The 15,276-nt window shown below is 42.8% G+C and overlaps 1 protein-coding gene across 10 annotated transcripts in view; it reads right to left on the reverse strand.

The window, feature by feature from the left end:
* Positions 1-15,276, reverse strand: part of LOC129028448 (E3 SUMO-protein ligase RanBP2-like) — a 121,563-nt gene that overhangs the window by 86,954 nt on the left and 19,333 nt on the right. For all 10 annotated transcript variants that reach the window (XM_054474249.2, XM_063648513.1, XM_063648511.1 and 7 more), the window contains exons 2-7: positions 13,641-13,707; positions 12,056-12,176; positions 11,470-11,619; positions 8,511-8,661; positions 7,849-7,941; positions 6,522-6,570 (exon numbers count right to left, since the gene is read on the reverse strand). In XM_054474249.2, the coding sequence (XP_054330224.2) occupies positions 6,522-6,570; positions 7,849-7,941; positions 8,511-8,661; positions 11,470-11,619; positions 12,056-12,176; positions 13,641-13,671 (595 nt within the window). In that variant the 5' untranslated portion in view covers positions 13,672-13,707. The remainder of the gene's footprint in view (positions 1-6,521; positions 6,571-7,848; positions 7,942-8,510; positions 8,662-11,469; positions 11,620-12,055; positions 12,177-13,640; positions 13,708-15,276) is intronic.

Genomic DNA, 15,276 nt, shown 5'->3' on the forward strand with positions numbered 1-15,276 from the left:
CTAGGGAGGCTGAGGCATAAGAATGGCGTGAACCCGGGAGGCAAGCTTGCAGTGAGCCGAGATCATGCCACCGCACTCCAGCCTGGGTGACAGACTCCATCTCAAAAAAAAAAAAAAAAAAAAAAAGGTTAAGTTGGGCTGGGTGTGGTGGCTCATGCCTATAATCCTAGCACTTTGGGAGGCCGAGGCGGGCATTCACCTGTGGTTGGGAGTTGGAGACCAGCCTGATCAACATGGAGAAACTCTGTCTCTACTAAAAATACAAAATTAGCGGGGCGTGGTGGCACATGCCTGTAATCCCAGCTACTCAGGAGGCTGTGGCAGAAGAATCGTTTGAACTCTGGAGGTGGAGGTTGCAGTGAGTCGAGATCGTACCAGTACACTCTAGCCTGGGCAACAAGAGTGAAACTCTGGCTCAAAAAAAAAAAAAAACGTTAAGTTGGTAAATCTTTTTTTTAACCACTATTAATTTTTTTAAAAATCATTTTTAAAGAGTAGAGAAAATCAACAAAGGCAAAAGTTGGTGTTTTGAAAAAAAAATTTTTTTTTTTTTTTTGAGACGGAGTCTCACTCTGTCGCCCAGGCTGGAGTGCAGTGGCGCGATCTTGGCTCAGTGCAAGCTCTGCCTCCCGGTTTCATATCGTTCTCCTGCCTCAGCCTCCCGAGTAGCTGGGACTACAGGCACCCACCACCACACCCGGCTAATTTTTTTTTTTTGTATTTTTTTAGTAGAGATGGTGTTTCATCGTGTTAGCCAGGATAGTCTCAATCTCCTGACCTTGTGATCAGCCTGCCTCAGCCTCTGAAACTGCTGGGATTACAGGAGTGAGCCACCGTGCCTGGCCTAGAAAAAGTTTTAAAATTCATAAACCTTTTTTTTTTCCTGAGATTGACCAAGAAAAAAGAAAGACTCTAATTACTAAAATCAGGGATGAAAGAAGGGGTATAAAAACTGACTTACGGCCGGGCGCAGTGGCTTATGAAGTGCTTGTAATCCCAGCACTTTGGGAGGCCAAGGTGAGCAGATCACGAGGTCAGGAGTTCGAGACCAGCCTGGCCAACATAGTGTAACCCCGTCTCTAATAAAAATACAAAAAATAAGCCAGGCGTGGTGGCGGGCGCCTGTAATCCCAGCTACTCAGGAGGCTAAGGTAGGAGAATTGCTTGAAACTGGGAGGCGGAGGTTGCCGTGAGCCGAGATCATGCCGTTGCACTCCAGCCTGGGCCAAAGTGTGAGACTCCGTGTCAAAAAAAAAAAAAAAAAAAAAAAAATTGACTTACAAGGATGCCTTCTTTCTTCACTTTTATTCAACACTGTATGGATGTTCTAGCCAGGGCAATTAGGCAAGAAATGCAAACAAAAACTATTGAAATAGGAATAGAATAAATAAAACTATCTCTATTCTAGATGACATGATCTTATATATAGAAAACCCTAATGAAACCTCAAAAAAAAAAGACCTAAACTATCAGTGATAATAAATGAGTTCGGAGATTCTACCATACAAGGTCAATTAAAAAAAATTAGTTGCCTACTTATACACTAGCAATGAACAATTCAAGTAAAATTAAGTAAACAATTCCATTTATAATATTATCAAAAATAATAAAATAATTATGAATAAATTTAATCCAAAAGTGTAAGACTTGTTAAACTGGAAACTACACAACACTGTTGAAAGAAATTAAAGAAGAGCTAAATCAATGGAAACGCATCCTGTGTTCATTAATTGGATGTAAACATGTCTACACAAAAACTTGTATACAGGCCAGGCATGGTGGCTCATGCCTGTAACCCCAGCACTTTGGGAGTTTTCGATGGGAGGATCACTTGAGTCCAGGAATTTGAGACCAGCCTGAGCAACACAGCGAGACCCCCATCTCTACAAAAAAGAAAAAACGAAAACAAAAGCAAACCTATACATGAATGTTTATAGCAGCACTGTTTTTATTAGTAAAAGGTGGAAACCATCCAAATTTCCATCTACTGAAGATGGATTTTTAAAATGTGGTATTACTGGGCACAGACACATGTGCCTGTAGTCCCAGCTACTGGGGAGGTTGAAGCAGGAGGGTCGCTTGAGCCTGAGAGTTTGAAGCTGCAGTTTGCAGCTGCAGTGACGCTCCTTGATCCATGCAGGAGCTGTGATCAGGCCTGTGAAGAGCCGCTATACTCCAGCCTAGGCGACACAGTGAGATCTCTGTCTCAAAGAAAAATGTGGTATAGCCATACAATAGAATATTACCTTTGCATAAAAAATAATGAAGTACCAATGCATACTACAACATGAATCAGCCTTGAAAACATTATTCTAAATGAAAGGAGCCAATCACAAAACCTTGTATATCATTTAATGTATATGAAATATCCAGAGTAGGCAAACTCAAAGACACAGAAAGTAGACTAGTGATTGCCAAGGGCTGGGCGGAGGGGAAATCTGGGAGTGCATGTGACTGCCAACGTGAATGGAGTCTCTCATTGGGGTGATACAGATATTTTGGAATTAGATTTTGGGGATGGCTGTAAAACATTGCAAATTTACTAAAAAAAAAAAAAATCACTGAATGAAATTAAATCCTATGGAGATTAGAGGTATTTTCATTTTGGCCAGGCAATCTACCTGATTAGGTTCAAGCCACAAGTTCCCACCCCTCCATTCTGCAGTCTGGTTCCAAAGTCAGTTCAGTGTCCAAATTCTTCCCAGGACTATTCAGTTCTGTCTGACTTGTGCACTACCCAGTGGCCAGTTGTGTCTGTGGGTGATGGTCTCTCAGTTCAGCTGTCAATCTTTGGTGTGTTGAACAGGACCAGATCTATGCAGGAGCAGCTCAAGAATGAGCCCTGGAGTTTGTAGACAAGTTAATGGGGTTGCTTCACTGATTAACTCTCTCTCAGTAATTACCCTGTTGCTTTCATTTGCTGAGGCTTCTCTTTTTAGTCTTCCAAGCAGAAAACAGGCTTTCGTTATCTGGCTCTACCATGCATTTCTACATCTGAAGCCAAGCAGTGGGAGGTCTGAATTGGAAGAGAAGCAACACGGATTGTTTCTGCCCTCTTGGGACCACAGCTCTGTCAATTGGAGAAGGTTCCTCCTGCATCTTGGCTCCTGGGCTCCTCTTGGGGCTGGTGCTAGTGCCACTGTGGGACTGCTTGTGGGCTGAGGTATGAGAGAACAGGGAAAAGAAAAATGGGGAGGAACGAACTTCTGGATTCCCTCGGAATGTTGGGAGACCCTTTTCCTGTTACTTGAGCCAGAAATAGAGAGCATCTTCTGGAGCTCTTTCTATCTACACCCTGGTGCCCACTGCCAGGTTAGTCAGGGGATACCATAGGGGAAACATGGTTATCTCACCACTGGTTTGGTGGTACTTCAAGTTCTGGTCTTCTTGGGAAAGCTGCCTGCAACTATTTAGTTTTCAATGTCTTCCAATAGCTGCTCCATGCATTCCGTACTGTCTCCTGGCTGGACTCCATGCAGGAAGCCTGTCTCCTCCACAGTGTGCACTCACTCAGGTCATTGCTCAGTTTTACTGTTGGCATTTGTTTGCTTTAATTTTTCAGACTGGCTTCCTAGAGGTTGCTTCTTGTCTGCATAGTTTGTCAGTCAAACATCAGCTAAAGCCAATACGGTTTCCACCATCTGCTGCTGGATCTATGTGCAATGGCACATAGATTGCCCCGGGCCATTTGCAAGGGTGTTCTGGCTTTTACTTCCTAACACTGGCACCAGCACAGACACAGGCTGTGTGCCCTGGGCATATGGACATGGCTTGGGCTTGCTCTAATCTCTGCCAGCTATGAGCCTTCAGTCCATTTGGGTAGTGTGAAGAGTTTACTAAGCTCCCTCTGGCTCTCCCACCTCCTGGAGCTCCCTCTTACATTCCTGACTAATCTGCAGGTCATTTGCTTGTCTCCAAAGGCCCAGAGCCTCAGGCTAGGAGTCAGTGGCCTTTCTTCCTCCTGGTCACTGATATGACCACCTTAACTGGCCATGCTGCAAATTAAAACCTTCCTCACTCTTGCCTCCAGCTCCTGCAGCGAGGTGGCAGGGGAGCTTATTTCCACAGGCTGCCCTGCTGGGGGCCACTGTGTGTGTTATCAACAGCTGGGGTAAATGGGGGTAGCAGCCTGGGCAAAGATGCCATGGACACAGGCTGGTCTTATCCAAGGCTCACTTTAATTCTTTTTTTTTTCTTTTGAGACAGGGTCTGTCTCACTCTGTTGCTCAGGTTGGAGTGCAGTGGTGTGATCACAGCTCACTGCAGCCTCAATCTCCTGGGCTCAAATGATTCTCCCGCCTTAGCCTCCCATGTAGCTGGGACCACAAGTGTGCACCACCATGCCTTTTTTTATTTTTTTTTGTAGAGACGTGGGTCTCACCACGTTGCCCAGGCTGTTTTTGAACTCCTGAGCTCAGTGGTCCTTCTGCTTCAGCCTCCCAAAATGCTGGGGTTACAGGCGTGAGCCACCACGCCCGGCCGGCTTTCATTCTTAAACACATCCCCATTTGTGCTGTGCTTTTGGTAAAATTACAGAATGCTAAATGGTTTGTCCAGCTACCTTTTGGAAAGATTTGTTGACCTCCTCACTTCATCATGCTAGAAGTGGGAACTTTGATTACTCTTTAAAGAATCTGAAGATGAAGGGAAGACCAACACATAATTTGAGAGAATGTCAAGACTGAGAAAGGTTTCTGTAGCATGGTGCATGCATGTGTGTGTGCGTGTGTAGGGAGAGGCAAAGGGTTCTGACAAGAGGAAGAGGCTGAGGAAGCAGGCTTATCTCCACAACGTGCTGCTGCCACCCAATCATAGGATCTCCTGCAGCAATTCTAGTCCTGATCTCACAAACCTCATACCCTAACTACTGTGCCCCTAATTGGGGTCCCTCCTCAGAGCTTTCCTAAGGCTCCCTAACTTTTCCCCTCACCTCGGTTGAGGCCTCCATGGTTTGGACTTGTTGGTTTTGCCTTGCTCTTCCCTTGATAAATACACCATTTATTCCGGTTCAGCCCTTGGAACTTTAAACCTTAACCTAAGCCTCCTGCACCCCACTATATTAGCCCAAGCCTAGAGTATCAGATCTGGATATTTGGGTAAAGACGCAGACAAATTTTGAGTTGGAAAAGAACTTAATTCATTACTAAAAGATGACCTTGATAGCTATATGGGAAACAAGAATGTATCAGGAAGTTAAACCTTTGCTCACACTACACCTGGTGCATGTAATTCCATCTCTGAGTTTTCCCTTTATTATTATTATTATTTTTTGAGATGGAGTCTCACTTTATTGCCTAGGCTGGTGTGCAATGGCACAATCTTGGCTCACTGCAACCTCCGCCTCCTGAGTTCAAGCGATTCTCCTGCCTCAGCCTCCCGAGTAGCTGGGATTACAGGCGTGTACCACCACGTCTGGGTAATTTTTGTATTTTTAGTAGAGATGGGTTTTCACCATGTTGGCCAGGCTGGTCTTGAACTCCTGACCTCGTGATCTGCCCACCTCAGCCTCCCAAAGTGCTGGGAATATAGGCGTAAGCCACCGCGTGCACCCTATCTTTTGGTTATTAATCCCTTATCAGATAGATAGTTTGCAGCTAATTTCTCCCCTTCTGTGGGTTTTCCCTTCACTTTTTTCCCTTATTGTTTAAAGCCAAACTCAAGTCCTGCCCCTTTGGGAAAACTTCCTTGACCACTCTATTACAGAGTGTTCGCTTTTTCTATCCTTTGAGTTCCTATCACATTACTATCCCGTTCCTCTGGCATCAATCATCTATTATGTCCTATCTTTTCTTGTATTATTCCCTTTTTTGTGGTTGCAATAGTACGGTGGGATAAAGGGATCTTGCCTGGAGAGGCTTGGCAGGACTCTGTATGGTAGAATGGCTTTGATGAAACCCCCACCATCCAGGATCTGATTCTTAGCTGACAAGACACTGTGTTGTCAGTATCCCAAAAGCCAACCAATGTCTGACAATTAATCAATCAGCAGATATTTATTGACTGCCTCTGCCATGTCAGGTGCTGTGCTAGACATAGGTCCATGTTAGCCACCCATCTCCAACTTCAACTCTCACACCAGAGCTTAACCTCAACTAAATGGGAATTCTCACCATTCTCTTATCACACCAGGCTCTTCTTACAGGTGGGTCTCTTTGCCTAAAAAGCCCACTCACCCCCCTGCCCCGCCCTCCGCCCTTTCCCCTTTCTCCCTCTGGAAAGCTGCTTCCATGTCTTTCAAACCCCAGTGCAGCCATCACCACCTTTGGGAAATCTTTGCAGATGCCCTACAATCACCCAGTCTCTCTGAGCCGAAAGTAGTGTCATTAATTAGTAACAAATCCAACTCTTTGATATTGTCATCTTACTGCTACAGATTACTTGGAAAATACGCCAAAGACAGAGAAAAAGTAACTGATAACGATCACATTCCAAACCACAGCAATCACCAACCTGAATTTCCACATTACCCATGTGTTTTTGTGTCAAAGTGGTACCAATCTAAAACTCACACAGATACTCACCATCACCTTCTAGAACACGATTGCAGTGGAAACAAACATCACCAAATAGCTGAAAATAAAAAAAGGTGGTCAAAGTTCAAGATGTGTTAGAATTTTTAGAACACTGAACATTTCAAAATAGCTGGCTATCTAAATTGAGGGTTTATCACTACTAGAGAAAATCAGTAAAAGTTCTTTGACAAGTTTTTACTTCTTACAATGAAAGTAATTCACTCTCATCAATTAAAAGAAAAACTTTCCGGATGACAGTTTGAACACCCAAATAAGTGATGCAAAATACAGAAATCTGTGAGTCCATATGGATAAGAAATAGACAAATGAATAAACCTACAGACGGGAGAGGAGGTGGGCTCTTGCTCAGGCAGAGCGCTGAGGACCGGACTATGGGTGGAGGGCATGGGGCTGGAGAAGCGTCGTCTGCAGCTGGCACAGAGACAAGAATCATCAAGGGGTGCTAAATCTAGGGCGGGTTGATGAGGAACAGGACATTTCCATGGTCATAAAATGATTGCCCACAGATTGCTTCTTTCTTACAAAGGAGGGAAGGAAATTGTAATTCACAGTGATGTTATCAGCCAGCACCATGCCTGGGAGATCACCAGTGCAGGAGAGGTACAAAATGCTCCAGGGGCAAGGTTCTGAGAGGATGCCCTGCCACTGTATGGGGCTGCAACCTGCTGTGTATAACCTCATCTAAGCACAGAGAAGCACCAGGTGAACCCAAGTGGAAAGTAGTCTATTAAAATGGGGTAGGGGGCCCTCTGCATCCCTCCAAAATGCCAATGTCATCAAAAATTTTAAAAGGCTCTGGAAACTCTCCAGATTTAAGAAGGCTAAAGAAACATCACAGCCCTAGGCTGGGTCCAGTCTGGGAGTGGAAAAAATGCTGTGAGGATATTATTGACTCAAGCGACAAAACTAGAATAAATGGGTTAAAGTACGGTATCAATATTGATAACTACAATTATGTTAGAGAGTCCCATATTCTTTGGAAATATAGGGGTAAAGGAGTATGATGAACTTATTGGCAAATGCTTTAGAAACAGCCATCGTACTTGTATATAATATTTATGTAAGTATGTTTTACACAGGAAGACTGAGCGCGGGAAATGATAAAGCAAACTGTGGACTTGAATGAAAGGCATACAGGTATTCTTTGTATATTTTATAGTTAGCTTCTGAATCTGAAATTATTTCCCAAATAAAAAGTTAAAAACAAATCTCTATTGAACAATGTACATCTTCCAAGAGATTTCCTTGTAGCTAAACTACTGATAAGCTTAGGTTCATAAAAGTCTATCTAGCATCCAGTGACTAAGGTCAATACCTGGTTATAGTGAGTTTCACAATACGCCAGGCCTTTCCTCTCATAATGGCGATGTCCGAGAAAGGGTTTCTCACACTTGGCACAAACAAAATGCTGGAAAAAAATTGCTATAGGTCATTTCTGAATTGCCATATTTTATATCTAATAAAGTAAACACCAAAGTTAACCTATTTTCAGAGAAGATGAAGGGAAGTTTGAGACAGTCATTTCATTTGGCCATAGGTGGCCCCATAATATAATACTGCTGCAGTTGTAATTCAGGTGTCTGTCTTTGAAGGTTACTTTAAGACATAGCCTATTATAACAGCCCAAAAAGAGAATAGAGGTGAGCATCTCAGTAGCACCTATAAAGAAGGAGCTGCTGCTGGATACAGACCATGGCACTTCCTGCTTCAAGAAGGCTTTAGGAGCAAAAGTGCACATCCTGTATCATTACTGAGACATTCATAAAAGCAGTGTACATTCTATATCCTTGGCTGTCAGCAAAGTCAATTGTCTTTAAAATGTCCATGTTTAGAGTCTCCTAATCTTGCCAGGACACCTGAATCATGAAGATTTGAAAGTACTGGTTACCCCTGAATCATGGAGATTTGAAAGTATTGGTTACCCCTTAATCATGGAGATTTGAAAGGATTGATTACCCTTTGCCATTTAGAACTCACCTCCACATGCCACTGCTTGCCCATGGCGTTCACCACGCGCCCTTCGATGGGCCGTCGGCAAGCGCCACAGATGGGGACCCCCATTTTATCATGGCATGGCAGGCAGTATAGCTCCCCTTTCAGCTCCCGTGCATCGGCAGTCAGCTCCTTCCTGTCCGTGAGAAAGACACCCAGCTTAATACTGAGAGAAAAACGGCCAACCGATGGGGCTAGCACACTTTTTAGAAGGTTTTTAAAGACACTACCATGACAATCCCTTCAAATTTCTTTTTTCCCCTTTAGAGGTGCTCAGAATAACCTGAATTAATAGGCCCGAACAGGTTTCAGACTCCTACCAAAACATCTGTATCTTAAAAGGATAAGATGCAAGACTAGGTCAGATACATACTACCACACCAGTCATATTCATCATTTCCTTCTTATACTATCACATTACATTTTAGTCCACTTGTCTTCCTTTAAAAGCTACAGGGAATAATCACAGTGCTGAGGGTAGACTCAGTAATACTACCTACTATGGTGTGACTGTGTCCCCAAAGTTCATGATCCCCAATGCAGAGGTGTTGGGAGGTAGGACCTCTAAGGGGTGATTACATCACAAAGGCTCTGCCCTCACAGATGGATTAATGCTGTTACTGAGGGGTGGGTTCCTTATAAAAGGATGAGTTCAGCCTCCTTCCTTCTCTTCCTTCCTTCCTCCTCTTCGCCCACCATGTGATGCCCTCTGCTATGTAATGATGCAGAAGAAGGTCCTCACCAGATGCCAGCCCCTTGATCTTGGACTTCCCAGCCTCCAGAACCATGAGCCAAATAAACTTCTGTTGGTTACAAATTACCCAGTTTGTGGTATTCTGTTACAGGCGCATAAAATAGACTAAGACACAACCTTTCCAAGCAAACTGAGAAGTTGGGAGACTAGTTCCATTTACTAACAATTATTTAAATTGTCACAAGCTGTTGAAAAGAGTTATAGGTTAATAGGTTTATTTTCATAAACAACAAAATGCCCAGAATTTTCCTTCTCCAAATACTCAAATTAAATATTATTTTCAGTCTCCTGCATCAATAAACATTTGGTCAGAGATGGTCCCAATTAGTCAAATGGACTTGTTTGAATTTCAGCCCTTTTATGTAATTCTCTAGGAGAGATGCTAATGAAAAGTGGACGGAGGTGAATCCCCAAGAGGAAGGATAGGCAAGAAAATGAGATAAAGCACAAACTGATAATTCAATCACAAAAGATGAGATGGCTGAACTTATACAACCAAACTGTTTTCTTTCTTTTTTTTTTTTGAGACGAGTCTTGCTTTGTTGCCCAGGCTGGAGTGCAGTGGCGCGACCCATGCTCATTGCAAGCTCCGCCTCCCGGGTTCACGCCATTCTCCTGCCTCAGCCTCCCGAGTAGCTGGGACTACAGGCGCCCACCACCACGCCCAGCTAATTTTTTTATTTTTAGTAGAGATGGGGTTTCACCATGTTAGCCAGGATGGTCTCGATCTCCTGACCTCGTGATCCACCCGCCTCGGCCTCCCAAAGTGCTGGGATTACAGGCGTGAGCCACTGCACCTGGTCCAAACTGTTTTCTTAATATTTGGCCTACTGTTTCTTCTCCATCCCTACTATAATTTAGCAAGTAAGTTCACATTAACTACAGTAAAGAATTTTTTTTTATTTTTTTTTGAGACGGAGTCTCGCTCTGTCTCCCAGGCTGGAGTGCAGTGGCGCAATCTCAGCTCACTGCAAGCTCCGCCTCCCGGGTTCCTGCCATTCTCCTGCCTCAGCCTCCCAAGTAGCTGGGACTACAGGCGCCCGCCACTGTGCCCGGCTAATTTTTTTTGTATTTTTTAGTAGAGACGGGGTTTCACCGTGTCAGCCAAGATGGTCTTGATCTCCTGACCTCGTGATCTGCCCACCTCGGCCTCCCAAAGTGCTGGGATTACAGTCATGAGCCACCGCGCCCGGCCAAGAATCTTTATCCACTAAATTTTTATACTAGGCAGCAAACTGAGAAGAATTCATAGCCTAACAATTTATCATCACTTATTGAAGACAAAAAATTAAATATATTTCTTTTAGATATAAACCAAGCCAAATTAAATAAATATAACATCTTTTAAGATAATACCTAATTATTACAACTGTAAAAGGTATGCATGTACAGACGTAAGACCTTTTTTTGTTTTTAGCCCTTCGATTGGAAAAACATAGTGATGACAAATATTTCTGGGGCTACTGGGAATATTTTTAATATGGACTGATAGTTCATATTATAATATTATTGCTAATTTTCTTAGGCATAATAAGAGTATTGTGGTTCTGGCCAGGTGCAGTGGCTCATGCCTATAGTCCCAGCACTTTGGGAGGCCGAGATGAGTAGATTGCTTGAGCCCAGGAGTTTGAGACCAGCCTGGGCAACACAGCAAGGCTTCATCTGTACAAAAAATTAGGAAGGGTGGTGTGTGCCTGTGGTCCCAGCTACTCTGGAGGCTGAAGTGGGAGGACTGCTTGAGCCCAGGAGGGTGAGGATGCAGTGAGCTATGATTGCCCACTGCACTTCAGCCTGGGCAATAGAGCGAGACCCTGTCTCAAGCAAAAAAAAAAATTTACAAAAAGTATCGTGGTTCCATAGGAAAATGCCCTCATTCTAGGAGACGTATACTGGGAGTCATGAGAAATTTTAGAGGTATGTGTATACAGGCACACGTGCACACATACATAGGAGGGTGAAACAAGTATGTGGACTGTATGCACACAAGCATGGCAGAATGGTAACTGGTGAAACGAAATTAAGGGTACACAGGTTTCATTATATCATTCTCTTGACTCTTCTATAGGTTTAAAATTTTCTAGACTAAAAATTGGAGAAAAACAATTTGGTTTGCTAGAGTAACAGAAATATAGATAAATGTAATCTTTCATTCCCACTGCTTGTGTAATCAAAAAGAAACAATTCCAGTACCCGCAGTTGGCGCAGTTGAAATGGTCTGGATGGTAGGGGTCATTCTTGAATATCAGAGGCTGCTCATCGATGATAGCATGGCATTTCTGGCAGATGTATTTCCCAAGGCCTCTGGCTTTCTCACAATTATGACAGGGGCGACACAGGTGTCTAAACAGAGCCAAAACTTAAATTTAAAATTTTAGGTTCTTTCTAATGGTTAAAAAGAAATATGCTTCCCTTATCTCTGAAAAGAAATAAAACAAACCATTTCTTAAAAAAATCACTCCTGTGCTTAACAGAGCAGAATCAAGCTACATGAAAAATGTGTTCCAACCCTAATATCTGACTGATTTTTAAGAAACTCCATCTAGGTACATCCCCCATTGGTAGTTCAGCCATGCATGGAGCAGTTATGCCCTGTGAACTGCAACACAAGGGTCCACTCCCAGCAGCAGCACTCAGTGAACACACTGCAGTGTCTGAGTTCCCATGCCCTCAATTCAGTGTCCTACAGAACTGCCTTACATCCCACATGGAGAATACACATGATCTTGTCACAGTCACATTATCCACCCACATCTGACAAGGATGAAAATCCACCTACCTCCCAGCATTCTTGACAAACCCGATATCTGCCAGAACTTCCTGGCAGAGGTCACAGCGGAAGCACTCGGGATGCCAGCTGTTATTCATGGCTTTGATAACTCGGCCAATGATGAATTCACCTGTGGGAAAGCAACACACAAAGGATGTTACTAAGTAACATCCTAGGTAACAAGCATGGCACTTTATTTACTGAGACAGCAATTAAGGAAAAACAGTGAGGAAAAAAACCGTTGAAGCCTTTCTCAATAGAAGAACTTTTTTTTTTTTTGAGACAGTTTCACTCTTGTTGTCCAGGCTGGAGTGCAATGGCGCCATCTCGGCTCACTGCAACCTCTGCCTCCCGGGCTCAAGCGATTCTCCTGCCTCAGCCTCCCAAGTAGCTGGGATTACAGGCACCTGCCACCACGCCCGGCTAATTTTGTATTTTCAGTAGAGATGGGGTTTCTCCATGTTGGTCGAATTCCCAACCTCAGGTGATCCGCCCGTCTTGGCCTTCCAAAGTGCTAGGATTATAGGCGTGAGCCACCACACCTGGCCAGTAGAAGAACTTTTTATTTATGTGTCTACCAGAGTAAGCACATTAGAAAAAAAGTTTTTATTTCATCTGAATTTTTGTTTTTGATTCAGCAGCCACGTTTTTGGGCTGTTTTGTGTCATCTCTGAATCTAGCTTTCCTTTCCAAATGAGCTACTAGGCTCCTTTTGGTTATTTCTGGTCATTGTCAACATAGACAACTGAAATCTACAGCACAGTTTCTTATAACCCATACTTAATTTATTCTTTCATTAAACCTTTAGAACATTCTACCCAGTTTCTTCAATCTCTGGAAACCTGGCAGAGGTATTAGCAACCAGTGAAGTGGCCAACATGCAAGCAAGTCCATCACTTATGCACCGTGCAAGCAACGCTTAAGCATCCCTAAGCATCTGAAGCACCTCACTGATGTCTTCCCTGCCTCTTTCCTGGCAAAACCAAAAGCAAGTAGATAAAGGTTGTGTTAACACAGGAAAAGAACACTACCAAACGCCACCCGATAGGAGTCCTAGTTCATCCCCAAACACCTCTACCTTAAATGTCCTTAAAAATCAATTATCTCTAGGTTTTGATACTCCTCCAGCTTGTTATATATTAACAATAGGGAAGAGAAGTGATGAAGTATCCAACAGTTATTCATAATGAGCACTAAAAACCATTTTTACCATCGATACTTCACCAGTGTGAAACAACTGAAGTAATTTGGAAACTTACTTTTTTTCCCCCTAAGATGGAGTTTTGCTCTGTCGCCCAGGCTGGAGTGAAGTGGTGCAATCTCAGCTCACTGCAACCTCTGCCCCCTGGGTTCAAGCGATTCTCCTGCCTCAGCCTCTTGAATAACTGGGATTACCAGCACCTGCCACCATGCCCAGCTAATTTTTGTATTTTTAGTAGAGACAGGTTTCCCTATGTTGCCCAGGCTGGTCTCGAATTCCTGACCTCAGGTGATCCTCCTCCCTCCGCCTCCCAAAGTGCTAGGATTACAGGTGTGAGCCACCACGCCTGGCCGGAAACTTACTTTTTACTTGACATTTAGCAGTAAAACTTACCACACTGATGACAGCAAGGGGCAAAGAGCATCTGAAAGTCATGTTCACAGTACTTTCTTCCTTCAAACTGAAAGAGAGGGTACCACCAACTTACAAACACGAAACAATCACAGGAGAAATATAATTATTTGATGAAGATATACAGGAAAGATGTTTCTAAACTAAGAGTTCTACTCTAAGAATTTATAACTCTACTGGGATTTTAAAAAGCAGATACTCTTTTGCACCATCCATACATCTACATGTTGGTACAGAAAAGACATACGCAATAAGTAGAGGCTAGAGTGAACAGTACACCTACAGGGACTGGTGACCTGGCCTCTGACTGTGCTGAATTGTTTTCTGGCTCAAATACCCTGCCTTTAATGAATCTGACGAAAGCTATGGATCACCTCTCCCTCCAGAAAATATGCACATACATACAACTCTCCTCCCACATTTTTCAGGTTGATATCTGTAATTCTCACTGTAACCTCAAATATTTACAAAGGGCAAATATTCTAGCACATTGTATTTTATTATTTTTTTAAATGGGAGTCTTACTATGTTGCCTAGGCTAGTTCATGGACTCCTGGCCCAAAGCAATCCTCCTACCTCATTCTCTCAAAGCACTGGGACCACAGGCGTGAGCCAGTATGCTCAGCCCTAGCACATTTTAAAATGACCAAAATCCATTAAAAAACATTCTTTTAACAGCCAAGATTTTTACATCTTTCATTTCTTGAACTGTTTTCATTTTATGTGCTCCAATTTTATCCTAGTATATTTTTTGTACTTGTCTTTAACTGATCACCCTATCATACTTTTCTGCAATTAAAAAATACATATAACATGAAATTTTAAAATGTGCTTTCTGAATCCATAAGGCTGTAAAGGTTAACATTTATTTTCTTCTGTATTATCATTAGAATGATTGGTATAGGACAAGCAAGACATAAATATTCTTTTTTTATACTATGTTTACTTGAAAATCACATCTTAGTGATGGTGAAATGAGTAGGGCTGCCCTTTCTTCCCACAATTATTTCATGTATCTCATGCATCAATATGGCTTTCCACTAGAAGACTCAGGTTCAATATTAATTCCAGGTCTATTTTCTATTTTGGGTATTGCTTTTTTTTAAAAAAAATAGAAATGCTAAGAAGCCTTTTTCACATTACTAACTTGTGAGAAATGTTATAGTAATGTCTCCCCTTGAGTCTTTGAGCTCCTTACAAGTTCTATGCCAAAAGTCATACACTGTCTGATTATCAAAATCCATTTTTAATGATATCCATTTTTAATGTATCAGTTGTCAACTCAGTTTCCTCAAATTATGGCTATAGATTTAGTTCATCCAATTTAGTGAACATATCTACCATAGCTTAACTGGCAAAGTCAGTTCTTACTGTTGAACCAACCAAAGCAGATTTTCTCCTAGAAAAATAACTTTTTTTTCCCCAGAGTCTCGCTCTGTTGCCCAGTCTGAAGTGCAGTGGTACAATCTTGGCTCACTCTAACCTCTGCCTCTTGGGTTCCAGCGATTCTCCTGCCTCAGCCTCCTGAGTAGGTGGGATTACAGGCACCTGCCACCACGTCCAGCTAATTTTTGTATTTTTAGTAGAGATGGGGTTTCACCACGTTGGCCAGACTGGT

This window comes from Pongo pygmaeus, chromosome 12, assembly GCF_028885625.2.
Source record: "Pongo pygmaeus isolate AG05252 chromosome 12, NHGRI_mPonPyg2-v2.0_pri, whole genome shotgun sequence".
Lineage (NCBI taxonomy): Eukaryota > Metazoa > Chordata > Mammalia > Primates > Hominidae > Pongo > Pongo pygmaeus.